General features: G+C 42.6%; 2 protein-coding genes across 6 annotated transcripts; one reads left to right on the top strand and one right to left on the bottom strand.

Moving 5' to 3' along the window:
• Positions 1-1,772: 1,772 nt before the first annotated feature.
• Positions 1,773-17,600, bottom strand: Slu7 (SLU7 homolog, splicing factor). 2 transcript variants are annotated; one of them, XM_060363831.1, is made up of 17 exons: positions 17,448-17,502; positions 14,631-14,726; positions 13,507-13,692; positions 12,756-12,909; positions 12,363-12,443; positions 11,927-12,091; positions 10,366-10,434; positions 8,654-8,701; positions 8,344-8,475; positions 8,006-8,103; positions 7,816-7,883; positions 7,210-7,349; positions 6,327-6,488; positions 4,707-4,811; positions 4,256-4,327; positions 4,037-4,150; positions 1,773-3,476 (listed from the first exon to the last, which is right to left on the bottom strand). In XM_060363831.1, exons 3-17 carry the CDS (start codon positions 13,674-13,676, stop codon positions 3,297-3,299), a joined length of 1,758 nt encoding a protein of 585 aa, XP_060219814.1. In that variant the 5' UTR covers positions 13,677-13,692; positions 14,631-14,726; positions 17,448-17,502; the 3' UTR covers positions 1,773-3,296. The 2 variants fall into 2 exon arrangements, with proteins under 2 accessions (XP_060219814.1, XP_021504359.1); XM_021648684.2 differs by lacking the exon at positions 14,631-14,726 and having other exon boundaries at positions 17,448-17,600.
• Positions 17,601-21,539: 3,939 nt separating this feature from the next.
• On the top strand, positions 21,540-27,409 carry Pttg1 (PTTG1 regulator of sister chromatid separation, securin). 4 transcript variants are annotated; one of them, XM_021648685.2, is made up of 6 exons: positions 21,540-21,673; positions 22,180-22,278; positions 23,210-23,388; positions 24,954-25,047; positions 26,429-26,587; positions 27,257-27,409. In XM_021648685.2, the coding sequence occupies exons 2-6, from the start codon at positions 22,191-22,193 to the stop codon at positions 27,334-27,336; spliced, it is 600 nt and encodes a 199-aa protein (XP_021504360.1). In that variant the 5' UTR covers positions 21,540-21,673; positions 22,180-22,190; the 3' UTR covers positions 27,337-27,409. The 4 variants fall into 4 exon arrangements, with proteins under 4 accessions (XP_021504360.1, XP_060219815.1, XP_021504361.1 ...); XM_060363832.1 differs by lacking the exon at positions 21,540-21,673 and adding an exon at positions 21,687-21,714; XM_021648686.2 differs by lacking the exon at positions 21,540-21,673 and adding an exon at positions 21,695-21,788.
• Positions 27,410-27,752: the final 343 nt, after the last annotated feature.

Here is a 27,752-nt window from a genome sequence, read left to right on the forward strand (position 1 = left end):
GAACTGTGCTCAGAACCTCTGCGATGAGGCGCGGGAAGCTTTCGGAAGCTCGATGACTTGGAGCACTAAAGTAATTAAAAACACAGACTGACTAATGTGCAGGATATTTACCAGCATTATCGTGCGTGCAGCATGGGAGAGAAGGCAGTGGACACTGAGTCTAACTCCCAAAGGCAAAACTAGAAGCATGTGTATGTAAGGCCTTCCTCCTCCTCCTGCTGTATTGCTTCATCACCAATGATGTTCTTGGGAATTGATTAGCCTCCCAGGAACAACCCTCACAGAGAAGAGAGGGGTCACTGTTTGTCCTTAAGTATGGGTGATCCTCTCTGCTTGGCTCAGTTCCTCACCTATCATACCATATTTAATGTGCTGGTGTTTGTTTATTTATTTAATTTGTTTTTTTAAAGAGTAATTTATTTAATTCATTTTGATAATATTTATTTCTTTCATGTTTAATAAGCTCACCCTAAAAGACAATTTTAATTATTTAGATAGACTTTAAATTTTTTTTTAACAAGGAAGGGTGAGCTTATTAAGCAGTAAGTCTCAGAGGTGGAAAGCATCCTAGGCCTAGGATTAGAAGATAGAGTAGTAAGCACCTGAGACAACAATTTAAGAAGAAAAATAAAAATTCTTTTTTACAGAAAACTGATGGATGAAAGACAAGAAAAAACCCCGAGTTCGATTCCCAGTACTCCCTATTGGACATGATGGTACACACCTGTAACCTCAGCACTCAGAAAGTAGAGGCAGGAAGATCAGGAGTTCAAGGTCATCAACTACATGGTGTGGTTGAAGCCAGCCGGTTTAGATAAAAAGAATATCACAAAGTGAAATGTTTTGCACCTTTATAAAGCATGTATTGAAGCAAAACAAAACAAAAACACCTTGAATGTGAAACGTCTGTGCGCACACGCCTCAGGAATACATTCATCACACTGCACTTGGTTTTTTTTTTAATAATTTAATTTTTTTTCTAAGACAGGTCTTACCGTAGAGCCTTGGTTGACCTAGAACTGTCCATAGAGACCTTATCTACCACTTTTCGGTGTTGGAGAGGAAGAGGCTGTAAGCTTGACCGTATCAACAGCCATGGCAGGAGTGGGAACGTGGGTCCGGACGACAGCTTCTGAGGCAGCCGCCTGGGAACCTGGCTTTATCACCTGCAGGCTCGTACCTTTCGATCCTAGTGGGGATGGCGGGACCTATCATCCGGGTCTGTCGGGTAGCTTAATTAGGAGAACACAGGAAATAACTTCATTGCTTAGGCTTTCAAGTGTTAGTGAACTGGTGCCCTGCAGCCCGGCTCCAGCTCTAGGTGAGGTTGAGGACGCTCAGAAACCAGTTTCAGGGTCCAGTTCTGTTGTGATCAACTTGGAGCCCAGGACCTCAGGATCTGTAGGTCCGCTCTCCAGCAGGACTCTGAGAGCATGGTCTACTCTCAGAATTCTGCCTGAGCCCTCCTGCTACAACCCGGCCAGGGTTCCATCCCAGGCCTGGAGCTTCCGGGTACAGGGTGTGGCTGCTAACAGGCGCAGTGGTGACGGGCTGAGGGCGTTTTAAGATGCTTGTGCTATGTCTGGCCTGGGTTTTAAAGGTGTGAACTGTGGCTATCAAAGGGCCTCAGCTTTGGGAGGAGTTAGGCTTTGAACACGGAGATGATAAAGCTCCAATAATTGGCAAGAAGGCAGCCCATGTTTTTCAGCATGCCTATAACCTATTTCTCTACCAAATAGTTGAACGATACTACAGAGAACTCACAGCCTGAATACTCTCAATTACATCTTTATTAAAAAGATAGTGCACAAAATAAGACACCATTAGCTGACTTTGGGTTTTGGTGCCTATGTTATGGCTAGAACAACACAATTTTGGCCTTCATGATCAGGAATCTATTTGCATTATAATTTTGTGTGGGGGTGTGGGTACAAGCATCACTTATGCGTAGAGGTCAGAGAACAACTTGTTCCTCAGGTGCTGCTCTCTGGCCTGGCACTTGCAGATTTGGCTGAGCTAGCTGGTCTTTGAGCCTCAGGTACTTGTCTCTGCCTCCCCAGGGCAGGGATTACAAGCACACACCACCGCATCTGGCTGGCCTTTCTTTCTCTTTAACCGTGGAGCTCAAACTCATAACATGTTTGCAAAGCAAGGCCTTCTCAGACTGAGCTAATCCTCCAGGCCTGCATTGCGGTTTTAATCTCAGTCTGAATACTGACATGTATAGACAGGTATTTGGTAATTTGAGTAAGATGCTTTTCTTCCGTGTGTGAGGTGCATCCTTGAAGTCAGTTTGGAACACATCTGTTGAGTACTCAGACCATGTTCTCATAATCTTACTGTGTCAGCATTGTCTTTGCCATGCTTTTGGGTAAGGATGACTGAAGACCACAGCAGTATCAGCTATGAATATACAAGGAAGCCACCCTTAAGACATGTCAGAAGAATCTTCAGTTTCAGGTTTTTCTGTTTTTCAGATTTTATCAAGTGGCACCTGCTGGGTATGCAGATGTCTCAGATCTTTTGTAACTGTTACAAAGACCAGAATTAAATGACATACAGTAGCAAAAAACCATATCCTCTACCACAGAAAGGATTTCTGTCTAAATGTTCATGTTAAGCAACTTAAGTGTGAAGCAGTCAATGCTGACCATTAAAAGATGTAAGATATGAAGGAAACACATGAAAATCCAATGTCTAAAAACCAAATGAAAAATAGATTTATTACTTGGATTACGTGGGACATAGTTATTTACATGCCCTGTAGATTTTCTTCCGGCAATGCAGATGATGGTAGAATATTTGTTGTTTAAAACCAAGAAAATCTTAGAAGGCAAAACCAAATGCTCTAATATAACTGCAAATTATGGTGTTAAATTACTAGTGATGTAATTTCAGGAACTGCCCGTGATTTAAGAATGGAGCTTTGGCTTTGAGAGAACATACACGTGTGCTGCTATATACACGAGACCAGAAGAGGGCACCACATCTCACTATAGATGGTTTATGAGCTGCCATGTTGTTGCTGGGAATTGAACTCAGAACCTTTGGAAGAATAGCCAGTGCTCCTAACCTCTGAGCCATCTCTCTAGCCCTATGATAGATGATTTTAACCTTAACCACAACTGTGTGCTCTTGCTTGCTTGCTTTGTGTCTTGACTGTGGAGAAGAATGATTTTGAGACTCCAGAAAGATTTATTGTCAGGCAGCAAAAAGGATAGACGATGATTTTCTGTCTATAGTTAGCAAGGAGCTGAAGAGAACATGCTGCATATGTGCCCAATCCTAACTAGTTACTACTGTCCCAGGAAAGAGGCCATGGGGTCATCTGGCCTCTGCCGTTTCATCCTGTAGGCCTCCATTTCCTCTTCAGTGGGCTCCCGGGTTTCATATATGCTATTGTAAGGCCGCTTCCGCTCATCAATCTGCATGATCTCCTTTACATGAAGGAGGCGAGCCTCCTCAGCATTCAGTGCCTATGGTGAGACGTGGAAAATAAGCACATCAAATCTCCATCACACGGCTTTTTGTTCAAAGAACAAATGTTCAAAGACCTCAAGGAATATAAGTGCTATATCAAGCCCCACTATCTGAAAGAATATAGGAGCCGGTTCCTGCACTGTGAAACTGCAAGTAATTACTATTTGGCTCATTGATACTTTCTGCAATATTTTTTAATCAGGCAAAGAAATTCTGTTGAGGGGCTGGTGAGATGGCTCAGTGGGTAAAGGCCATTGCTGCCCAGCCTGATGACTCCAGTTCAATCTCCACAATCCATATGACAGAAGAAGAGAACCAACTCCTGCCAGTTGTCTTCTGACCTCTTCGTGGGTACACACACACACACACACACACACACACACACACACACACAGTAATGCTCAGATTCACAAAACTGCCATTGATGTGACCTGAGCAAACAACCCTCACTCTGGGTTGTTTCCTCATTTTCAGGCAAGAATGATTAGCCCCAAGGTCCCTACAGACAATGAACCCTGCTGCTTGTCACTTTTACTATTTAGATGTCACACGGTACCTTTTTCAGTTTCTCCTGTTTCCTGTCCTCATCATCACTGTCAGAACTGCTCTTTCGGTGTTTCTTCTTCTTCTTTTTCTTCTTCTTCTCTTCTTTCAGTTTCTCCTGATGTAGCTGACAGGGAGAATTGAAAGGCCATGTGAATACAGAACTCTGGCACACGTTTCAACATTCCTCCCTCAGGACTTAACAATTCAGAACAGAGGATTACATACTGACCTCCATGAGGGTTTGCGGTTTCTTCACAGACTCTTCTCCAGTTGCATCATTTGTAATACATTCCTCTGAGTTCTGTGGGAAAAGAAATATAATGAGTTGAAAACTATAGTTATGAATCATTTGAAGAACAGGTTAGAATGTGAAACACGGAAGACACGTTTTATACAGGGTTTAGCTTTTTTATACTTTAAGAACTAGAAGATAGGGGCTGGGGGTGTGGCTTGGTTGGCAGAATCCTTGCTCAACCTGCAAAGTCCCGGGCTCCATCCCTAGCATCTCCTAAAGCCTGAGTACTTTCGGAAACTCGGCATCTGGGAGGTGGCAGCCATACTCGGAAGCTCAAGGTCATCCTTGGCCTGAGTAGTTTCACAGCTAGCCAAGCCTACAAGAAATCCCGGCTCAATCCCTTACTGATCTCTGCAAGAAGGAAAACTAGAGGGTAATTACTTACACTACTCTCCTTCCCGGCTTCTCCAGTACAATAGGAATACTTGAAAAAAGAGTGACAGCATTTGTATCCCCAGCGGCCTTCTTTCCAGTAAGATCCCCAGATGTGCTGCAGAGATAGACACAAGAGAGTATTTGGACAGCAGCCTGAAATTTGGCTGATAGGATATAAAATGATACAGCCACCTTGAATGTATTTTCAAAGAACAATACTCCATTTTGGGGAAAATAAAGACAGACAAAGGGCTAATGCCAAAACTTGAGAAGTTGGTACTGTAATTATGATGGTTTAAGTTCTATTCTCAGAAGCCTGTGCCAGGCATAATGGTCCATGACTATAATCCCAGCACTTGAGGCAGAAGAGGGAACAATTAAATTTGAGCCAGCCTGGGGCTACGTGGTAAGACTGTTTCAATAAACTGACTCCTAAGAAAAGTCTACGGAAATATTTAGCATACTTGAATTCACTTAAGGTGTAGGGCATTGTAAACCCATGTTTTTACTGTAATTGGCTTTTGCTGAACAGCGCATATACCCTTGTTAGACTACATTATGTTGACAATTTGTAAGTTCTGTCTGGTTCATTCCACTCTTCACAGTATAGCTATAGGTTATAAGGTTTTTTTTATTCTTGATGTAAAAGCCATTTGGTCAGTTTAGGTTCACAACAAATGGAGTCAAGACTGTATCTTAGTGGCAGAACATGGCTAAGCACCTATGAAATCCTGAGTTCAATCCCTAGCACCAGAAAATGCACATATACATAAATATGCATTATGATGTAATGCACAAAGAAACATACTAACACCTACTACACATTCTTGCCAAAATATTTAGGTTCTACTTAATCTGGGCTTTGGATGTAAATTGTTGTCTTAAGACCTATAGGGAACAGAAGGAAAGTTATGACACTACTACTAGCAAACAGCCAAATACAGAATATAAGACAGTTTTCATGATAAGTGGCCAGATCTGGTAAATGACCACTGTCTTGAAAAGAGACAGGAAAAGAGACAACCACCAGCAAGTAAATCATCAACACAGACTTAACTGGACTTGGCCGAAACATAGCTATCAAAAGCATATTTGTGTATAGGTTTTTAAAAAATATGGAAGGGGCCAGCAAGATGGCTCAAAGGGTAATGTGTTCAGCACACAAGGCTGGTGCACCTGAGTGGAACCCTGGAATGCACATTTAAAAGTGGAGGAGAAAGCCAACTCCACAAACGCACAAATGTGTGCCTGTGTATAACCTGAGTAAGGCTACATGAGTTACGTCAGTTTTCTGAGGCATAGCAGGGTAGCAGGACTATCTAGAATTCTCATTTTTAGAAGGAATGTGATAGTGTTTATGAGTGAAGTGTCATATGGGCAATTTCCAAGTATTTCTGCCCTAAATTTAGTAAATACAGAATGCGTATGTGACTGTGTGTTTATATACATACTAGTGTACATTCAAACCTAGACAAAGTATAAATGGTACAAGAGACAAAAATGTTTGATTTTGGGTGAGCATGCAGGTATAAAAAATTCATAAAGCAAAGCTAAAATGCCAACAACAAAAAAGAAAGCAGTGGTTAAGCATGACGCTACATTGGGAAGCAGTAAGGAGCTGGGCACTGACCGTGTGGTTATTGATCTTCACATCCTCCTCGTACTTGGAGCAGGCGACTGCCCGCTCCTGGCCTTTAATGACTGTCCCATGCCTGGAGTACTCCACATAGTCTTCTGTCTGGGCTAACAGCAGCTCAGCTGGGGGAGCATCCAAGTGTTCTTGGCCACCGTACTAAAAGGACATTGGGCATTATTAAATATATTTTATAGCTAAACTTTTATATCAAATCTTTATGGAACGGTTTAATTTCAATGAGAATGAACTAATGAACTTTTTTCTTTTTCTTTTTTACTAGCCTTCCTGAGAAAATGGTGAAAAAAGTATCACCAATTCTTCCCAGGTAAGTAACATGTTTTTGTCGTCAGTTATCTGATAAGTGAGATAGGTTTCAAGATGGCCGTAAGTTCCTCTTTTTTTAGGTGCACATCTGATATCCTTTGCCTCATGACTTTACTGGTTCTCCCATCAACAGATGGGAGACAATTTCTCCATCCCTGGAGTCTGGATGTGATTATGTTACTTTCTTCCACCAATGGGAAGCTAGAAAAGTGAAGAAAGCACAGGTGTGTTCTGTGCACTGGGGCGTACATTTTGTAGCTATGTGTTGGAACCCTAAGAAAGCATTATCGAATGCTGGGACAGGATATAAGGAGACAAGACTATGTGATGCAGACTTGAGCAGTCGTGGATCAGGGGCTCCAGCTGCCATAAAGAAGTTTGAGAAAAAAAACAGATGTTTATCTTAAGTACTACATCTTGGGAGGGGCATCCATAACTGCTACAAAAGTCTAAACAACTAAGTCAGTGCGGGGACAGGAATACGCCTCCTGGGCTAAAAGGGACTCTTCGGACTGTATACCGGTTAATGATTAAAGTCGATTTTTAGTGGTACCTTTTCCAGGATGCTTTCTTTCTGCTGTTCTTTGAAGTCTTCTTTTTTAACTTTGAAGGACTTATACAGCAGCTCTAGTTTTGTTGGGTCTGCCTGGAGATGTACTTCAGATCCCTTGTCGTAGGCTTCCCAAGCAAACACTAGAGTAATTCAAAGTATTTCAATGAATTGATAGCTCACTGAGGTTTTTTTTTTTCCTTTTCCTTTTAGTAAGCTTTCCATAACTGCTAACAGTGCTTCTCTCATCACTGCTCCTACTTTTTTTCCCCGTCTGCTTGCTTTTTCTGAGACAGTTGACTCAAACAAGTGGCAATCCTCCTGCCTTCGTCTCCCCAATACCAAGGCCATAAATATATACCATTATGCTTGTTTATAATCCACAATATCTTTTTTTTTTTTTTACATTTATCTGTGTGTGCGAATGCATATGATCACTCATGCCATATAACACATGAGAGCTCAGAGGACAACTTAGTCCTCTCCGTCTACCATGGAGACACTGGGACAGAACTCAGGTCATCAAGCCTGATGGCAGGCACCTCTAGCCATCTTGTTGGTCCTCATCCCTGAAGCTTATATAAAGCCTTTGTATAGAAAAATACTTACGCTGTGTTTGAGCCATTGAAATGGTATCTCCTGTGTATCGAACAAAGTTGTCTCCAGCGTAACTCACTCTGTAAGCACAGATTTTAAAAAGCTATCTCAGAGATTGCTTTCCTTCAAGAAAAACTCCTTCACAAAATGAAAGCACTGCCTCCCTTCCTCTGAAGTCTGTAAAGTTTAACTGGATACTTACTCATCTGGATTCTTTCCTGCATTGGCGTAAGGATTCTCTCTCATTGCTCTAGTTTTTGGATCATAGTAGGCAGAATTTGGATCTAAATTTCTCAAATACTAGAAGAAAAAAATATTTAAAGACTAAATTAACATTTATTTATAGCAAGGAGGGGTTCAGCTGGAAGAGGAGTAGTTTCTGATCAACTAAATGTCCATGTACATTTCTGTACGTGAAAAGTGGCTGATGCCGTCCTTTGCAGTGACTTATTACACCAATCAAACCACACAGACACTGCAGAGCAGAGGAAAGCACAGAAGCACTATCATCAAAGCTGAGGTCAGGCTGACAACACTTACTTTTGCAATATCTTCACGAATCCTGAGATTCCGAACAGTAATGCGTCTCTTAGAGTCGAAATTCTGCCCTGGCATGTCAATATCATCTGCATATTTGTCCTCATCCTCATCTTCACTGTTATGATCCTTTTCCTGAAAGAGTGGAGGATAAGAAAACTAAACAAAAAAACAGCAGCACCCAAGTCTTGTTTTCCTTTCCCTTTAAACAAAGGTTTATTTGTGTGATTTAAAGCTATTATTACGACTACAATTACAACGAGCCATTGAAACTAAAAGGAAGATGCAGTCAGAAAAGCCAAGTATGTATTACCATCTGAGAATTAGGTTCCTCTTCTCCCCACTGGTGTTTTGGAGAATTCTGTATCAGGAAGGAAGGAAATTCATTTGTAAATCCCTTTCACTTTTACCGATTACTTAGCATTTTAAAAACATATAATATAAACAGGTATAGGTGAGTGGTACAGTGTGCCTAGCATGCACCAGGCCCTGGGTTTGATCCCTACCACCAAAAAGGAGGAAAGGGAAAGAAAAAGGGGGGAGGAGGGAAGAAGGGAGGGAGGAAAGGAAGAATGGCTGGTTCATTTCAACTCAGTAAGCTCTCAGACTTTTCAGTTGTACCAAGCACATATATTCTGACATAAGTATGCTAACGTGAACACTTTAACTTTATTAGTCTCTACAAAATCAGAAAACAAATAGATTTTATTGATGTAGAATGTCTTTTATGTGTATGAGTCTCTGTGTGTGCATGCACCTGTGTGCATTGCCTTGGAGGTCAGAAGAGAATATTGGATTGCTTGGAGCTGGGGTCACAGACAGCTGTAAGCTGCCTGATGTGGGTGCTGGAAGCTGAACTCACGGGCTCTGCAAGACAAGTGCTCTTAATCACTAAACCACCTCTCCAGCCTCTTGCTATATAATTATAATCATACAAAGTAATAGGAAGATGAAGATGAAGAAAGAACCCGATACATACTCATTTCCATTTGTTTTATCTTTAGATGCATCATAATTCTTAACCTGGACTAGTTTTCTTTGTATTTATTTAGTATTGTGTCAGCACATGCCACTGACTACATGTGGAGGTCAGAGGACAACTCTGAAGTTAATTTTCTCCTTCCACCTTTAGATGGGTTCTGGGGCTTAAAGCCAAGTTGCCAAGCTTGCATGGAAAATGTCTTTTCCCATTGAACCATCTCACTGGGCCCAAACCTCACTAGTTTTTAAAAATCAAGTCCAGGGCTGGAGAGATGGCTCAGAGGTTAAGAACACTGGTTGCTCTTTCAGAAGTCCTGAGTTCAATTCCCAGCAACCAAATGGTAGCTTAAGACCATCTATAATGATCTGGTGCTCTCTTCTGGGGTGCAGGTGTACATGCAGGGAGAATACTGTATATATAATAAATAAATTAAAAAAAATCCAAACAAAAAATGCTGTCAGAATGTTTGCAACTTAGGTTTGAACCCCACCAACATCACATATGCAAAAAGTCAAAGAAAAAAAAAGAAAAAAAAAAAAAAAAAAAAAAAAAAAGAAAACCTGGCTTTATAGGCCTTTCTCTATGGTGGTCCTCTATTTTTTCATCTATCACTAAAATATATGATAGCTAATATTGCTAACATGGTCTTAATAAATCTGTTTTAGGAATGAAGGCTGGGTGTATGCAGTGCCCTTCTGTGCTTAGGAGATGGAGAGAAGTTCAGTTCCTTCCTAACTGGAGATGTAGAAAATGAATTCTTGTTCTAAGCTTTATTTCATTGTTTTAAAGTAGTGGTTCTCAACCTTCCTAATGCTGCTGCCCTTTAATACAGCTCCTCATGTTGTGGTGACCCCCATTCATAAAATTATTTTTGCTGCTATTTCAGAACTGTAATTTTGCGACTGTTATGAATCATAATATAAATATCTGTTTTCTAGTTGTCTTAGGTGACCGCTGTGAAAGGTTGTTCAACCCCCAAAGGAGTCATGACTCTACAGGTTGAGAACCACTGTTTTACTTGAGTATCTTGTATCTTTACTTACGGCTTGTTCCACTAATTTTCCAGAAGCTAATTCTTCTTGGAGTTTCTGAGCTTTCAATGTTCGTTTTGCCTTAAAAAAAAAAAAAAAAAAGAAATTTTAATTTTACTTATAACATCTCAATGGCCATTTGGATTGTATACACTTAAAATGAGTGATTTCACTGCTTTAAGAAATGGTCATTAGAGCTAAGTGTGGCTGTAGAAGATTGTGTCTTAAAAAATGAAAGAAGAAGCAAAAACAAGAAAAAAGAAAGAAGAAACAGAAAGAAAGAAAGAAGACGAAGAGAAGAAGAAAAGGGCTCAGAGAGTTAGAGCCTTGCATGAACAGGCTTTGACGTAAGAAGAGCCAGGAGAGCAACAGTAATCGCAGAGAGTGCGCCCCAGCCACAGCGGCAGATGCTACGGACTCCCGATGACGGGCTGGCTAATCTCAACCAGGCTCGGGTTACTATGGATTTCAATGTTCGGAAAGACAGGAAATGGAGATCTCTGGGTGCTGTCTCATGAGCTTGCCAGGCCTGGTGGCACATGTCCAAAACCCTAGTGTACAGGAGGAAGAGGCTTAGAACATCCTTGGCTACATAGCTATAAAATTATGAGAAGTTCGAGGTCAGCCAGGGTTACATGTAACCCTTAAAAATGAAAACAAGATAGAAGTCAACCCCCAAAACTAAAATTCAGAATCTTTAAATATAATCAGTAATTTCTTTAAAAAAAAAAAAAAAGGCAGAATAGACTACTGTTCTGAATTTGGGTAAGAAGGTAGAGAGGTAGAATCATTGTTTTAAAAAAAATGGTTAGAATAAAAGCCAGTTTTCTGAAACAGGCTACCTATCCTTACAGGGTATGTGAGAGCACCATAAAGCAGCCTTAGACACAAGCTCTAGCCTAGGGGCAAAGACCTCAGAACTTCAAAAAGCCAAAAGCAGCAGGATATGGTGATGTACACCTTTCTTTAATCCTGGCACTCAGGAGGCAGGTAGGCAGATCTCTGTGAGGCTTAGGCTAGCCTGATCTGCACAGTGAAATGATTTAGATAAGCAAGGTTTATATAGTAAGACTGGCCTAAGTAAGTAAATGAATGAACAAATGAATGAATGAATGAATGAACAAAAGAATGATCTGTGTCTGTCTGTTCTTATATGTCTAGTACCTTTGTACTGGAACTAAAGAATAAAAGACTCAAGAAACTGCTGCCAGCCAGGTGTGGTGGTACTTGCCTTTAATCCCAGCATTCGGGAAACAGAGGTACGAGTTCAAGGCCAGCCTTGTCTACACAGCAAGGTCCAGGATAGCTAGCACTATATAGAAAGACACTGTTACAAAAAAAAAAAAAAAAAAAAAAGAAAAGAAAAGAAAACAAAACAAAACATAAAGAAGGAAAGAGAGAAGCTGCTGCCAAGTTGGGCCACTACACTGTTTTCACCATTGAATTAGACACACAACTATATGGAATGAAACGACACCAATCTCCTAGTGCCCTAAGATTCAAAAGAGTGTCGTCAGGCTAGAAACCCAGCAGAACAGATCTTCTCTAGGGAAGAGACAAGGAAGTAGCTCACCAGATCAACCTTGGCGTACTCCTCAACAATTTTCATGTGCTCCTCTGGATTGTAGCCATTCCACCGGTCTCTCTTCCCGTCATAGTCGAACATCAGCTGGGGCTGGATGTGCTCATCTGGAGCGATGTCGGTACCCGTGAATTTAGCTCCCACCCGCCTGGGCCTCTGAAAGACAGCACATCTTTTCCTAAAATCTTGCAGCACAGAGAAAGAGTTCATGCAACTTTTACAGAGTTGGGGTAGACATACTGTGGCATTTTTTAGTCTATAATTTCCAGGCTTTCTTTGGGCAAGAAACAATGATGATGCCAGACTAATTTTATCCAATTAACTTTTTATTCTTCTAAAATAATTTAATGAAAACAGAACTTCTCTAACAAGGGAAAAATAAAAAGGTTTGCTGACAGTTTCCCAACAGGCTCAGAGCTAAACTTACCTCAAAGCAATCTTTCTTCTTGTGTGTCATGGCCCCACAATTTTCACATGCCCCTTTGCGGTACTTGGTAGTTATAGAATTCTATTAAAGATCAGAGATAAACAAAACGGACGTCTTATTTATCAGTCATTTGAAAATAACTTTGGCTCTATTTTGTCTAGTGAACGACTTTGTTAAAAAGAAGACCATGTAGTCTTTCCTTTCTGAGATAACCGAGTTTAAGGATTTCAACAATATAAGACTGATGTAAGAAAGGCTGTCGCTAACACTGTATACACAGTGACTTTCCAGCGTCACATAACGGCTTCCTGCTTTAAACAGCATCACATTAAAGTTCTTAAGTTCCTCACGGTATATCTCCACCCACAAAAGGACACATAGGTTGCCACGCACCTCCTTTACGCCTCTCTTGTACCATTCCCCAGATGAACTGAATTGCTTCTGTTTCTCTGGCTGTGGTCTCTGATGCTTTAAAGTGGGTCTTTTGGATGGGTCAATGTACCATGGAACCGAAGAAATATACTGAGGGATATGAGGGTTGATATCTCTGTAATAAAATTTAAGCGAAATTGTAAAGAAGACAGTTTGAAAATGGCATTTTAACCACAAGGGCAGTGAGCACAGAGGCTGAGAACAGAAATCCTGCAGTGGGATGGGAGGGAAGAGGACCTCTATCTCCATTAGCAGAAGAACTAAAAGTAAGGACGCAGGTTACAGTACATTGAGTAACTTTCTAGTCAAGATGCTGAGACTAAAGGAACAACTGAACGGAGACAGAGGAGGGAAGGCAAGAAGGGATTAAGAGAGCTCCATCTATTAGAGCTGGAAGTTAAATTAGTGCCCACAGACAACTGATTAAAATAACCACAGAGGCATTATTATGCAGAGATGTGAAAAATTCAAAAAGGATGTAAAAGAAGCCACTTTAGACTTGGGAGTGAAAAAGGTAAAAAGGGATAACTGCTATTCATTATGGGCTTTTCGGTATTATTTGGCTACTAAACCATATACATATGAGTTTGATAAGATAAGAAAGAAGAATAAAAATTCTGCAAATAATAAAGGACAGTTTCTACCAAAGCAAAGGATGAGAACCTGATGAAGTGGGTGTAGATTTAAGCAGATCATGCAGGAAAAGACTTACTTTCCTTCCTCATCAACTTCTGCAGGAGCATTGCCCAGCTTTCTCTGTTCTTCTAGCTCCTTCTTTTTCCTCCAGTCTTCCCGGGTCATCTTCTTTGGCTCCTCCAAACTCATCTCTTTTGACCCTGACAGGGGTGTGGCATTAACCGTATCCACAGCTGCTGCCGACATGATGAACTGGCTTCCTCTAAGAAAGAAAGAATTTTTTACAGTAAAGGAGGCCTTCAGGAATATGTCTGCTGAGACTACTGGAGCAGGTCCTAATGATACACACTGTGAATTTTATCCTTCATTTTTTTTCCTCCCTCTTACTTTGCAAACTTTTTGTAGTGTTGTGATCAAAACTGGGTCCTTGCAGCACTAAACAGTAGTCTCTCGTCTCATGCATTTGTATTCTTTCAAAGGGCCTGTAAAGAAGAGTTTCTTCACATTTTAAAATTACATTTTATTTGTTTTGTGTGCATGTGAGTGGGAGGGTAGGGCAGGGATTAAGTATGCCATGGCTGTATGGGGCAGTCAGAGGTCAGCTTGTAGGCATTGGTTCTCTCCAGTTGAGATGTGGGTCCCAGGAATCAAACCCAGGTCATCAAAGTTGGTAGTAAATGCCTTTATCTGCTGAGCCATCTCACTAGTTCTAAGGGTTTCTTTCTCTTCCTCAAAAGGATCTACAAACTGGGTGGTGTAATATACAACTTTAATCCTGCACGTGGAAAGCAGAGGCATGTGCAAATTTGGGAGTTGGAGGCTAGTCTGGTCTACATACAGAATCCATGGCTAGCCAAGGCTCAATAGTGAAACCTTGTCTCAAAGAGAAAAAATAATGTCTTTACATATTCTCAGCACAAGTTCTCAACACTGCAATTTACAAATTGAGAAAGCCATGTATATAAAATTTCAAAGACTTTCATACAGATGTTCCTAAATTAGCCCTCCTGTATGTCTCCAACTTTTCTATCACAGTCTAAAATTACAGAGGCCCCACTGTTCCCCTTGAAGGCCCAATGCCTTAACAACCACCAGAGTTCAGGGGCTGGGGATGAAGCTTCAGTTGACAGAGAATTTGCCTAGCATGCACAGAAATTTGATTCTCAGTGTGGCAAAAAACCAGGCATGGTGGGTACACACCTGTGATCCAGCAATCTGGAATGAATACAGGATCAGAAGTTCAAGGTCATCCTTGGCTATATAGTGAGTTCAAAACCAACCTGCGCTACATGAGACCTTGTCAGAAGGAAATATAGATGGGTCAGTCTACATTCAGGGATGCCTAGCAACACACACACACACACACACACACACACACACACACACACGGGAATCGGGGAGGAGAGGGAAGAGAAAGAGCACGCGCGAGAGAGACCTATATTCACAGTGTCTCCATTTCTACACCTCTGTACTCCTCTACCGCAGTCGCTCTGTTAGCTTCCGTTCCCAACCATGCTAATGAAAACTACTACTACTAAATAAACTAAATTAGTGCTAATCAATGTGCTAAACCCACAGCATATCTTTCAGTTCCCTTCCTTCCTTTTGTCAGACTCTTAATCCTTGACTTCTACAACACATTAACATTTTTTTCCTGTACCTCTTCTCCTGTTCTTGACTCCCTTTCAGGCTCATCTGTAGTTCACATTTATTTAGATACTGATTCCTTATGGTGCGGCCAGAGCCTCACTCATTGCTCTAAACAATACCAGTTTCCAAGATTCAGGAGGAGGAGGATCTCACTACTGAGGTTCCACGTTATTTCTCTGCTCCAGATTTCCGTTTGATCTTCAAATCCATACAACCGTGTACATAAAGCCTCAGAGCTACGTATCCACAACATACCTTCAACTCCTGGCCTTTCCTGTGAAATTGAGTCTCCTTTCACTGACAGCTCTTCCTCCTATACCTATTTTGGCTTATCCCCCTACCTATGTCATGACTAACAAGAATTTTTACTTTCTAAATAGCACTGCTATTTACCTACTCCTTTTATACTGAATGCCACAACAGTTTAGTACAAGTTGTGACTTTTTGAGGCTCAGGGATCTCTTCTGATCCTGCCCAATTTTTTCCATACTGTTCAGTTTAAGTTTTCAAAATACAAATCTGATCACATGCCCCACTGCTCAAGCTCAAAAATCTCTCCAAAGCAGTATGCTCCCAGAGAAAAGTAGTGACAGCAATTTATGTAATTCTTTGTTTTTTGTTTTTTAATTCTTTGTTTTTGAGTAACGGTATTAAAGAGACAAAAAAGGCAATGGTGGTAAATGCCTATTACTCAGGAGGACCATATCTGTAAGGCCACAACAGGCTACATAGCAAGATTCTGACAAAAACATACACAAAAGAAAACAACCCAGCTTTCACAGAACACTCTTAACTAAATATTTCCAACACAGCATAATTCCAATTTTCAATAAACGAAAAACAAAAACCTAAAAAAAACCCAAAAGAACAAAACCCAAAAACAAACCCAACAATTTAAAAAAACATTATGGATTTTAAACTTATCTGGACCAGCCACATTTTCCACCTCAACAGCCACGTGCGGCTAGCATCTATTATACTGGATAGTACGGAGCCCGTGTATGCTATCATTCCTACTCTATATGCCAACACTTAAAACATCATCAGTCACGGTCTGGTACCTGGTTTCCAGCCCCACATCTAACAGACTGACTCACTCTGACCGAACCCTCACCCCACTTTCTCCCTGCAAGCCACACCCCTCCCCAGGCTTTCTTTAGTGGTCCTCCTGTAGTCAAGGGCATTTATACAACTCTTTCTCAATGCTAAGTGCTTAGAGACTAGAAGACTATGATGCTGCTCAAAGGTTTTTTTTTTTTTTTTTTTTTTTTTTGTTGTTTGTTTGTTCTGAGACAATATCCCACAGGCTAGGCTGCCCCTGAACTCACTCTATAGCAGAAGGAAAAACGTCTGATCCTCCTGCCTCTATCTCCCAAGCACTAGATTTACTGGATTTATAGGCATGTACCATCCCCATGCCTGGTTCTCTACTGAAGTTTGTGAACGGGGCAGGAGAGATGGCGTAGGCAGCACATTCTGCTCCTGCCGAGGATCTAGTTCAGTTCTCAGCATCGACATCAGGTGGCTCACAGCGGTCTGTAACTCCAGCTACAGGGGTTGCAAGAAGACTGTACATGTTCCTACTAGGAGCACAGCCCACCCACCACCTACTTATACACATAATTACAAGAAAACGGGTTTTTAAAAAAATATAAAGCGTTAGAAATGGTGGTAGCCCAAGTACACCGGGAGGGAAAAGAGGACACTTAACAGATTCAATCATCTTCATTTTAACAATTACCACTTCTTTAGTTTGCCATACACCCCCGTCACCTAATCTTTACAACAACAATTTGACAGCGAGGTAACACGTTTGGGGAGCTTAACACCTTCAGCCAACAAGACATTAGCAAGAGAGACGGATCTGAAACCTAAGCCTGACTTTACTGTTGGTCCTCTCAATCGTGTTAGGCACCACAGACACTGGAGTGTAGGCCTGCCACATTCAGAATCAAGACGAGCTGAAGGGCTGTCATTAGATTACACTGCTCTGCGGAGGGTCCCTACTCTCTCCGGGTTAGAAGATAAAAACTCCCACTCCCCGAAAGCTACAGACACTCTTCTTCTGACCCTCACATTTTCTCCGTAAAATAAGAACATCTCCACCTAACCACAAAACTAAACATCAAAGGCATTCTTTTAGGGGCTGAGGGATCAGCGCCGCTCAAGACGTCCGGCCCACAGTGACCAGGACTTGAGAACTCAGTCTCCATCCGGCTGGACCCTAAGGTGGCGCCTAAATCCCAGGCCGCAGTCTCCTCCCGGGTCCGCAATACGACGGCGGCTCGTCACCGAGGAGACTCGCTGCAGAGAAGGCCCGCTCCCTGGAGTCCCCTTCGTCTGCTCAGTCTCGGAACCCTAACTTACCCAGCTCTGCCACAGAGTACTCCAAAACCATCAGCCAGCAACGCGGCGACCCGGTAATGTTTACGTCCGGGTTCCTTATCGTTTTCCGGCAGCGCAGGAATAACTTCCGGAAGTGCGGCGCATGCGCGCTCGCAAGGGCCTGGCGAGTTTGTTTTGAGCGGCGGTGACAGTCTGGGAAGTAGTTCGCTGTGCGCACCCAGTGGGAAGGTGATGGCGGTGCAGCTTTGTGCTCTGCGGGGTGATAATCCCAGCAGAGATGGCAGCAGAGATGGGCTGATCTTTTGAGTTCCCCCGCTTCAATCTTCTCTACCCCCTCTACCCCCCCCCCCCCCCCCCCCGTCTGGACAGGGTTTCTCTGTGTAGTCTTGGCTGTCCTGGACTCACTCTGTAGACCAGACTGGCCTCGAACTCAGAGATCCGCCTGCCCCTGCCTCCTCGCAGAGTGCGGGGATTACAGGTGTGTGCCACTGTGTAAGATCCCGTCTCAAACAAACAAAAATACTTTAAAAAAATAAAAAATCCCCCATACTGGAAAATAGGTGATTTGGGTGGATTTTTTTATGTTTTAAGTTAGGTGTGTGCGTTTGCGTGTCACTGCAAATACAGCTACAGTGGGCCACCATGAGTACCCAACCTGGGAGTCTCTGCAAGAACACCAAGCTTCCTCACCACTGAGCCATTCCCTGGAAATTTTCCTTTGTGCTGTGTGGTTATTTACCCTTCCCCACATGAATATACCTACATCTGCACCCCAGCCAAAGAGCCCAAAGTAATAGATTAAAAAAAAAAAAATCCCAGCAACCACATGGTGGCTCACAACCATCTATAATGTGATCTGATGCCCTCATTTGGAATGCAGGTGTACATGCAGCTAGAGCACTCATCTACACAAAATAAATAAATAAATATCTTAAAAAGAAAGAACAGGCATAAAAGGGTCAATAAAGGTATAAGTGATGTGTGTCTGTCTGTCTGTTGTCTTTATGCTTTACCTCCTAGAATTTGACTCTTCCTTTTGATGATTAGCATAATGTCCAGTAAATATTTGCTGAATGAATCTGAAGGAAGTTTGAGTTACATATTCATTAGGAACACACTTTGCTCATAAACAGATTTAAGGAAGTGTCCTAAGTCAGAACCCAGTCTGGTGTGTTGAGTGTAGCTCTGTGAGTAGGGGATAGTTCTCAACCACAATTGTCATAAAATGACTCACACATCAAACAGCTGTTTCATCTACCCAGATTATTGTCTTCCTTCCTTCCTTCCTTCCTTCCTTCCTTCCTTCCTTCCTTCCTTCCTTCTTTCTTCTCCCTCCCTCTCTCTCTCTCTCTCTCTCTCTCTCTCTCTCTCTCTCCCTCTTTTTGAGACAGGCTTTCTCTGTGTAGCTCTGGCTGTCTCAGAACTAGGTCTGTAGACCAGGCTGGTCTTGAATTCAAAGAGATTCACTTGCTTCTGCCTCCTGAGTGCTGGGATTAAAGGCAAGTGCCACCACCACCTGGCTATTTTCTTAATTTTTGATTCTACTCTCCTGTTAGTGTCTAAACCCAATATTTGTTGTCTCCTGTATCTCACTTCACATGTACTTTTTCATTTCTTTAGTTAAAATCAGATTAGACAACTGCATGTTCATTCTTCCTCCATTGTTTACTGATGGCTATAAAAGTGTCTCTTTAGATGTTTTCTTTCTTTTTAAATTTAGATTAGATTTCTTTTTCTCTGGATGAACAGTTGTTTGGTTGACATAAGGAAAAATAGTTTGGTCACTTTTTTACCTTGAGTTTTTAAGTATCTCCTCCATGCCCATGGTTAGGGCCTTCCTTACGTTAGGCAAACATTCTACTGCCCAGCTATATCCTTAGCCCTCAGACAATTGTTTAAGAACATCACAGCCACAAGAAAAACATATTTTCACATAATTCTGATCACAATTCATTTCTTAGAGTTAGAGATCCTTCTCCCCTCTCCTTTTATCTCTGGTCTTCCAGGTTGGCCTTGAGCTTGCTGTGTAGCACAGAGTGACTTTGAACTTCTGATCCCCTTGTCTGCCCCTTCACCAGATTTATGTTCTTCCAGGATGCTAGACAAGTACTTGATCAGCTGAGCTATAGCTTTAGCCTGTGAATTCTTAATTGTAAATGTTTACATACATATGAAAAGTTTTAAAATAAATGTTTATTCCTTAAATTTTATCAGCACCATGAAACTTACCTATATTTTTACACAAAAACAAGATGCATCCTCTACTTCTCTTTGAATATTTCTTTTTTGGTTTCTTTTGGAGATAAGGTTTCAGTTTGTAGTCTTGTCTGGCTACAGGAACTCTAAAACAAGGCTGGCCTCAAGCTCACAGATACCCTTTTGTGAGTACCCTAGTGGCTGGGATTAAAGGCATTGTGTCACCATGCCCAGCTTCTTCATCTCTTTAGAAAGTGAAAAGCCGTCTAGGTAGACAGGATTATTTATACAGAGCTTCTAAGGCTAAACAGAATCTATTGGTACTGAGGAAATGAAGGAATCCCTACGTGTTTTGAGTAAGGGGCAGAATCATAGAGAATGAGATGCAGGATTTGACTAGAGATGGGACATTTTGCCATTTTATCCCTATATAATGGAAAGCTTTCTTGATCCACCACCTACCACTCACACAGCAGTGGCTCTTGTCGCTCTGTATGGCTGAGGACTTCTCAGGCTATCACAGCCGTTTTAGGAAGACCCTAAATACCCCGCAGGAGGAAATGGATGTTCACCTGAGCACGTGTATTTCACTATCATGGAACTTTAAGAATGTGTTCTGGAATACACAAAACTACTGACATCGGATCGGGCCCATTACTGTAGGGAGTGCTTAAGCAGACTAAGAAACTTTATAGTAATTAAATGTAATCAAACACATAGGAGAAAGGGTGTAGGGGAAGGCTGCAATGTTATTAACTGCTTATTTCAGTGGGGAGGCCTGGGCTCTCAAATGATCTCTAGTCTTTGTCTTCAAACCTGCCAAATTTCTGCAATATTAAAAAATAAGAAGAAATTAGCTACTACTCAGGAGGCACAGACAGGCCGATCTCTTACGTTCAAGGCCAGTCTGGTCTGCGTTGTGAATCCTAGGACAGCCAGAGTCCTCTTCAAGAGCAGTAGGTGCTCTTAACTGCCAAGTCATCTCTCCAGTCCCAGGTGGGTTTTGATGGGGGCCCGACCCAAACCATCTTCTCAGTAGGTTAGTGCCTCTGACTTAGGATTGAAGATTTAAAAAAAAAAAATGGTTTATTTATTTATTAGGATTGAATATTTAAAAAAAAAAAAGGGTTACTTATTTATTTATTATGTGTATAATGTTTTGCTTGCATGTATGCCTGCATGCCAGAAGAGGGTACCAGATCTCAGATGAGCCACCATATGGTTCCTGGGAACTGAACTCAGAACCCCTGGAAGAATAACCAGTACTCTTAATCTCTGAGCCGTCTCTCCAGCCCTGACTTGAAGATTTAAGGTCTGGATTAAGCCTCTTGGCTTCTCTAGTTAAGTTGTTACCTACGTGTGTCCTGGATGAAATTTGATTTGCTACTGTTACTTATCCTTTTTAGCCTTCCCCAAACGCCAGAATCTAATGTGTATGTCTGTCTGTCCCCAGCAGGATCCACTCTGGCTACTCTGATCCTAGCACTCCGGCAGGAGGATCTTACGTCGGAAGCATTCCTGGGCCAGTGAGTTCCAGGCAAGCCTGAGCTGCATAGTAAGAGACTGTTTCAAAAAAGCCCAAAACAAAAAAAACTAAGCCTGGAGTGGTGGCATAGCCAGTAATCCAGCCCTTGGGAGACCCAAAGCAGAATGAGGAGTTTAAAGTCATCATCCATTATCTACTACGTAGAGAGTTCAAGGACAGCCTGGGTCACTTTAAAGTTTAACTAAATGACGTTTTTCTTATTGGACCAGTGTCTCCTCCCAGGTCCATACTATGGAAAACAAAAAGCCTCTCAGGAGTTTCGGACCACGTACGCTCCCAGTTTTTATTTTATTTATTTATTTATTTATTTATTTATTTATTTATTTATTTATTTATTTATTTTTTTATTGCCCGGCTTTGTAGGAGTCCGGCCGCTGCCGAAAACCTCCGTTGCTCTCATTGGTTCTCAGCCTTCAGGCCCCGCCTCCTTCCGGATGGACCAATTGAGGCGCGAGTTGTGGTTTAAACCGCGCGGTGTGAGGGGTCGTTGGTGGCGCAGTCTTGGGTGAGTTTGTCCGCGACGGTACCTTGGTGAGGGTGTCGGGGGTGAGCTTTGCGTGGCGGGGGAGCCAGACCCAGGGCTGGAGGCTGAAGCAGGGTCGGGACCCGAGCTTCACTCGGTACGGCGTCCCCAGGCGCTCTTGACATGCTCGACCCGTGCCGACTTTGGCTTTATTTTCCTTCTATATCCCCCCACCTCCCACCCCCGTCCTTCCAAGCTCTTCAGCGTCTCAGACAGCCCTGGCTGGTCTCGAAATTACATAGTTGAGACTCAGCCTTGAACATCTGAACCGTCTGCCTCTTCCCCCCTAGCGTTGAGAGTATAGGCTGGAGTTCAGTGTTTCGGACCTTGGCTTGCAGATTGAAGATCTGGATTAAGCCAACAGGTTACTCCAGTTTACGGCTAAGTTTTTGTGCGCAGGTGCCCTGGGTAAAGTTTGATGTCTGTCGCTGCCTAGCTCTTCTAGCCTTCCCCAATGCTAGTATCTAACATTTAGGTGTCTTCCCTAGAGTAATCCAGCATGGCTACTCTAATCTTTGTTGATAAGGATAATGAAGAACCAGGCAGCCGTTTGGCATCTAAGGATGGCTTGAAGCTGGGCTCTGGTGGTAAGTAGTGACCGCCTTCAAATACTCAGGGGTTGTGAATGGCTTGTGGGCGTGGTCAGGAGCTGCTGGTATTTAGTGCTTTGTGGTTGATTAGAGTCAGGTTTGATATATTTTCGTGTTTATTTCTTTATTTTTAGAAAAGGTGCCATGTAGTTCAGACTGGCCTCTAGCTCCTTATGTAACCTTGGGGGGGGGGGGGGAGTTTGAATTTCTGATCCATCTCCTTCCACCTGCCCAGTGCCTGGCTTATGCAGTGCTGGGGATGGAACTTGGAACTTACCAAATGCTAGGCAAACACTCTCCCTACTAAGCTTTATCTCCAGGCTCCATGCTTCGTCTTTTTTTTTTTTTTTTTTTGAGACAGAACTCCCCTGTGTAGCTTTAATTGGCCTTGAGCTTGCTACTCAGAGATCTATGTGCCTCTGCCTCCTAAGTGCCTGGCTTGATGCGTGCTGTTTTAATGAGGCTATTTAAGAGCGCGTTGCCAGGCGAGGTAGTGCACGCCTTTAATCCTGGCACTCAGGGAAGCAGAGGCAGGTGGATGGATGTGAGTTCTTCGAGGTCAGCCTGGTCTGTAAATCGAGTCTAGGACAGCCAAGGCTACACAGAGAAACCCTGTTTTGAAAAACCAAAAAAAAAAAAAAAAAAAAGTGTGCTAAACCACTGCCAAAAATGAAGCACAGGTTTTGAGTGAGAATTGTGCCGTCAATGAAGTATTAATATATGGCCTGATCTTCAAGAACAATATTGCCTTTATTTGTGTATGTGTGGGGGCATGTTTGTGTATAGTATGGCTGTGGAGGTCAGAAGACAACCTGTGGGAGTCAGTTTTCTTTACACGGTGGGCTTTGGGGATTGAACTCAGGTTGTCAGGTTTGACAGCAAGCCCCTTAACCCACTGAGCCCCTAATATTCTTACTTTTTTCAACAGCCAAGGCCTTAGATGGGAAATTACAGGTCTCGACGCCACGTGTTGGCAAAGTGTTCAGTGCTCCAGCCTTGCCTAAGTCCAGCAGGAAGGCTTTGGGAACTGTCAACAGAGTTACAGAAAAGCCAGCGAAGACCAGTAGACCCCTCAAACAAAAACAGCCAACCTTGACTGTGAAGAAGGTGAGTGCAGGCCATGAGGTGATGTACGTGTACATGCATTCTCACTTAAAAAAATGGTTTATTCTTATTTATATTGATGTATGTGCATCTATCTATGCATGTGTGCAGGCACCTGAGGAGGCCAGAGAGGGTCCTTTGTAACTGGAGTTTCAGAGTTGTGAGTTGCTTTTCATGGGTGGTAGGAAGTGAATCCGGCTCTTTTGGAAGAGCAGCCAATGCTCTTACCCACTGAGCACACTCCCCAATTTTTCTTCTTTTTTCGAGACAGGGTTTCTCTGTGTAGCCTTGGCTGTCCTAAACACACTTCGTAGTCCAGGCTGGCCACAGCCTATCTCTGCCTCCCTGAGTGCTAGGATTAGGGGCGCTCACCACCGCACGGCTCCTTGGCTCCACTAGCCTTCTTAGTCCCCGGTGCGATGTGGCACTTCTGAGGCTTACAAATGGACTTCCCAGCTGCCTTTCTTCCTCTGAGGTCGCAGGTCAGTAGAGGTCCGAAAACAAACAGAGGAGAGTCATCAGTACTACTCCCAGTTGTTCAGCATCTTGACATTGGAGCTCTTAGAAAGAGCTAATGCTGATTTTTGCCTCAGCTCTCCTTAACTAGTACCAGGAAGCAGTTGGTTAAAAGCGACTTAACAGATGAGTGAGGTACTTAGCTGGCTTTGGTACACACCTGCAATCCCAGCACTTGGGAGGCCGAAGCTGAGCCACAGCACTCCCTCACCCCTCTCCAGTTCTGGCTTATGTAAGATCAAGAGCAGCAGGCTTCTGTTTTGGCCTACTGCTATTCTATTGATTGTCTGCCTGGTAATTCTTCAGATGTTTTGTTTTGCTGCCTCTTAATCTCATATGTTTAAGGAAAACAAACTTGTTAATATTAATCAGGTAATTAGGATAACAGTGGCAGAAAAGTCACACTTTTATAAGGCAAAAATGATTTCCAGGATTAGCTACTATTCTGGGATGCCTCAAGCCTATTTTCTCCACAGCTGGGTTTGAACAGTTTAGTTGAATAGCTTTGAATTAACCCTCAGTGTTCTTGATAGTATACGTGGACGGGTGCTAAAATTTCTGACTTAACTAACAAACAAACAAAAAACAAACTTACTCTTAGTTTATGTATATGCCTGTTTGCCTATATGGTATATAAATGTACCAGGTGCCTGAGGAGGACATAAGGGGGTATTTTATTCTTTGGACTGGAGCTAGAGATAGCCATGAGCCACCCGTGGGTGCTGGGAACTGACCTGGCTAAGAGCAGCAAGCACTCTTAGCCACCGAGCCATTTTTCTATCAAGCCCCTTAGCTTTTGTATGGGCCGGGCAGGGCTGCACATGTGACTGCATGCATGTCAAGGTCAGAGGACAACTTCCAGGAGGCTGTTCTCGCCTTATCTTTAGATTGAATCACGAAAACCAAGGCATCTAACTTCTTAGAAGATGGCATGGAATTGACAGCATTTTAAAGTGTGATGTCATCATTTGAGAGGCCCTCCAAGCTCACATTACCACGCAGGTGGCAAGCCTTCCATTCTCACAGGTGCCTATTCTCTTGGGCTTTTCTAGATCACGGAGAAGGCTACTAAGACACAAGGCTCTGTTCCTGCTTCTGATGATGCCTACCCAGAAATAGAAAACTTCTTTCCCTTCAATCCTCTAGGTAATGTCTTTGGTAATGGTGGAAAGGCCCTCAGCTTGAGATTCTCTTAAACTGTAACTCCACATGACTGTTAAGGTGTAGCTCCAGAGTCTGGGACTGTCTGAATGTGGATTACTTTGAATAAATAGTCTTGTTCAGGTGGAATCACTTGCCAGGGTATCACCTTCAGTCAGGGGGAAAATGGGAGCAAAGACGTTGGAAATCAGAAGTTGTGGGTCATCATTGTGTGAGTTCAAGGCCAGCCTAATGTACAGATCAAGTTCTAGGACAGACAGCTATATAGAGAGATCCTGTCTAAAAAAAATGTAGATATCCAAATATTGAAACATTTCATTATGTGTCTCATTATGTCACCATGAAGGTACATTGTTTGGTATCACCACTGATATCATCAGAAAGGGCCAAATGTAGCTGGGCTTGGGGCACACCTTTAATCCCAAGTAGAGTCAAGCAGTTCTCTTGGGTTCAAGGTCAGCCAGAGCCATGTGGGTCTATGCTTGTATCAAACAAAACAAAACAGAAAGGCCAAATATAAAGTAATGTAAGATAAATCTTTAAATTAATGTCATGTTAACTCTTACAGGCAAGTATTCCATAATTCTAAAAATTTTCATACTTCTGAATTCTGTTGGTGGTGACAAAAATTTCCTTGAAGTGTGATAGACTTCCCTCAATTCCGTGAGAGAGTATGGGACAGATACATCCTCTTGACTGTAGTTTTGTCTTTCAGGAAAAATCCTGACATGGCATGCAGCTCAGCTCATTGCAAATCAGCACGGTCATTGTACTTTCTTCTGGTGTGCGGAAGTTTGCTTTTTATTACAGAATCTTTGACAGGGAATGGGGAGTTGCTTTGTAGCTCATGATGGCTTCAAACTCATGGTGATGTTCCTTCATCAGCCTACCAAGTGTGGGGTTATAGTCACATACTACATGCTTGTATCACAGAGCCTGTTAAAGGAACTTGAAGAGCAGGGCTGTTAAAATTATACTTCTTGCCGAGTATGCAAAAAGTACTATTTACATTAGGGCAAAAACTTTATTATGTAACTGGCTTTTTTTTTTTTTTTTTTAATGTACATTGGAGTTTCGACTGCATGTATGTGTGTGGGGGGGGTGCTGGATCCCCTGGAAGAGGAGTTACAGACAGTTGTGGACTGCCATGTGGATGCTGGGAAGTGAATCTGGGTCTTCAGGAAGAGCAGTCAGGGCTCTCTACTGCTGAGTTCTCTCTCTAGCCCCCAACTGGCTATTATTAAATTGGCTTTATTCTTTAAATTTTGGGTAGTGGTGAAGCATATTTTGAGTTCATGTACTTCGCTGCCATTGCCTTAACCGGGTTGAGGGAGCACCGCCTGATGCCTGCTTCCCTTTGTGACAGACTTTGAGAGTTTCGACCTGCCTGAGGAGCACCAGATCGCACACCTCCCCTTGAGTGGTGTGCCTCTCATGATCCTGAACGAGGAGAAAGGGCTTGAGAAGCTGCTGCACCTGGACCCCCCTTCACCTCTGAAGACACCCTTTTTACCATGGGAGTCTAGTAAGTAAGCCAGCGCTCTCTCTCAGGGCTTTGAGCAACTTGTTATACCCCGCTGTCAGTGCTGTGGTAGAGGTGAGCCTGGGGGCAGCTCCTGTGCTTTGGAGTACAGGGGCAAAATTTCAGAATAATAAGAACTTTCTCAGTCATGGTAGTTGAGTTCCTAATGAAGTTTCTCTGGAATTCTGGTCAGCCTTTGGTTTACAGCAGGAGATGAAGTTGAATGTACAGCTCCTTAGGCTAAGAGTTGACGTTTATGGTAGCCAAGATAGGATGAGCACTCCAGGCTCCATCCTTGGCCAGTGGAAGACCTGGGGCACCTGTGCTGCAGTGTAGAGCGACAGTGCCTTTTCCCTGCCAAAAGCCTCAGGTCTTAGTTGGAACCGGTGGTCAGAAGCCACCGTCAGAGGCCTCTGACCTGTTCTGATGAGATAGGTGGCCTGTTCTATTTCATGAGACACTTTTAATCCTCGAAAGAACAAGGTAGCTTCACCTACTTTTTAAGGTACTTCACCCACTTCTTGATGAAGGTCAGTTCTGAGGTTACCGCCACTTTTAAGAAGTCTGCATGTGTGTTCAAGACTCATTAGATGAAAGTAGCTTCCGATGTTTGTTATGGACAATGGCTATAAAGGCTTTGCGGAAACTAATGAGAAATTCCTCTTCCTCCAGATCCAATGCAGTCTCCTTCCAGCATTCTCTCCACCCTGGATATTGAATTGCCGCCTGTTTGTTACGATGCAGATATTTAAACTTTTTACTCCTTTATAGTTTATGTACATTATGTTAATAAAGCAATTGTGTGTGTGCAGAATGTTATTCTTACTAATGTGTGATTGGTATTTCTTGGCATTTGAAGACATCACTGTTTTCCTTTGACAGTATACCCTTCAATGTTTACTTTATTGCCTTTTTATGGCTATTAACTAGTGACGGTTATTAGATCTCTTAATTAGAAGAGCTACTTTTAGCTCATTAAGTAGTTATTGTTAGGCATTCTTTATCATCAGTTCTGTTTAGTTCTAATGACTTTAGTGTTCAGTAACCAGAATTTGAAAGGCTCTAAATCTTCTGAATACCCAGCCTCCTTGGGACCTCTAGTTAGGTACTTTGATCATTACAGATAATTTATTGATAGTCTGGTTTACTCCCCCCCTGTAGACTCGGT

This window comes from Meriones unguiculatus, chromosome 11 (assembly GCF_030254825.1).
Source record: "Meriones unguiculatus strain TT.TT164.6M chromosome 11, Bangor_MerUng_6.1, whole genome shotgun sequence".
Taxonomy (NCBI): domain Eukaryota; kingdom Metazoa; phylum Chordata; class Mammalia; order Rodentia; family Muridae; genus Meriones; species Meriones unguiculatus.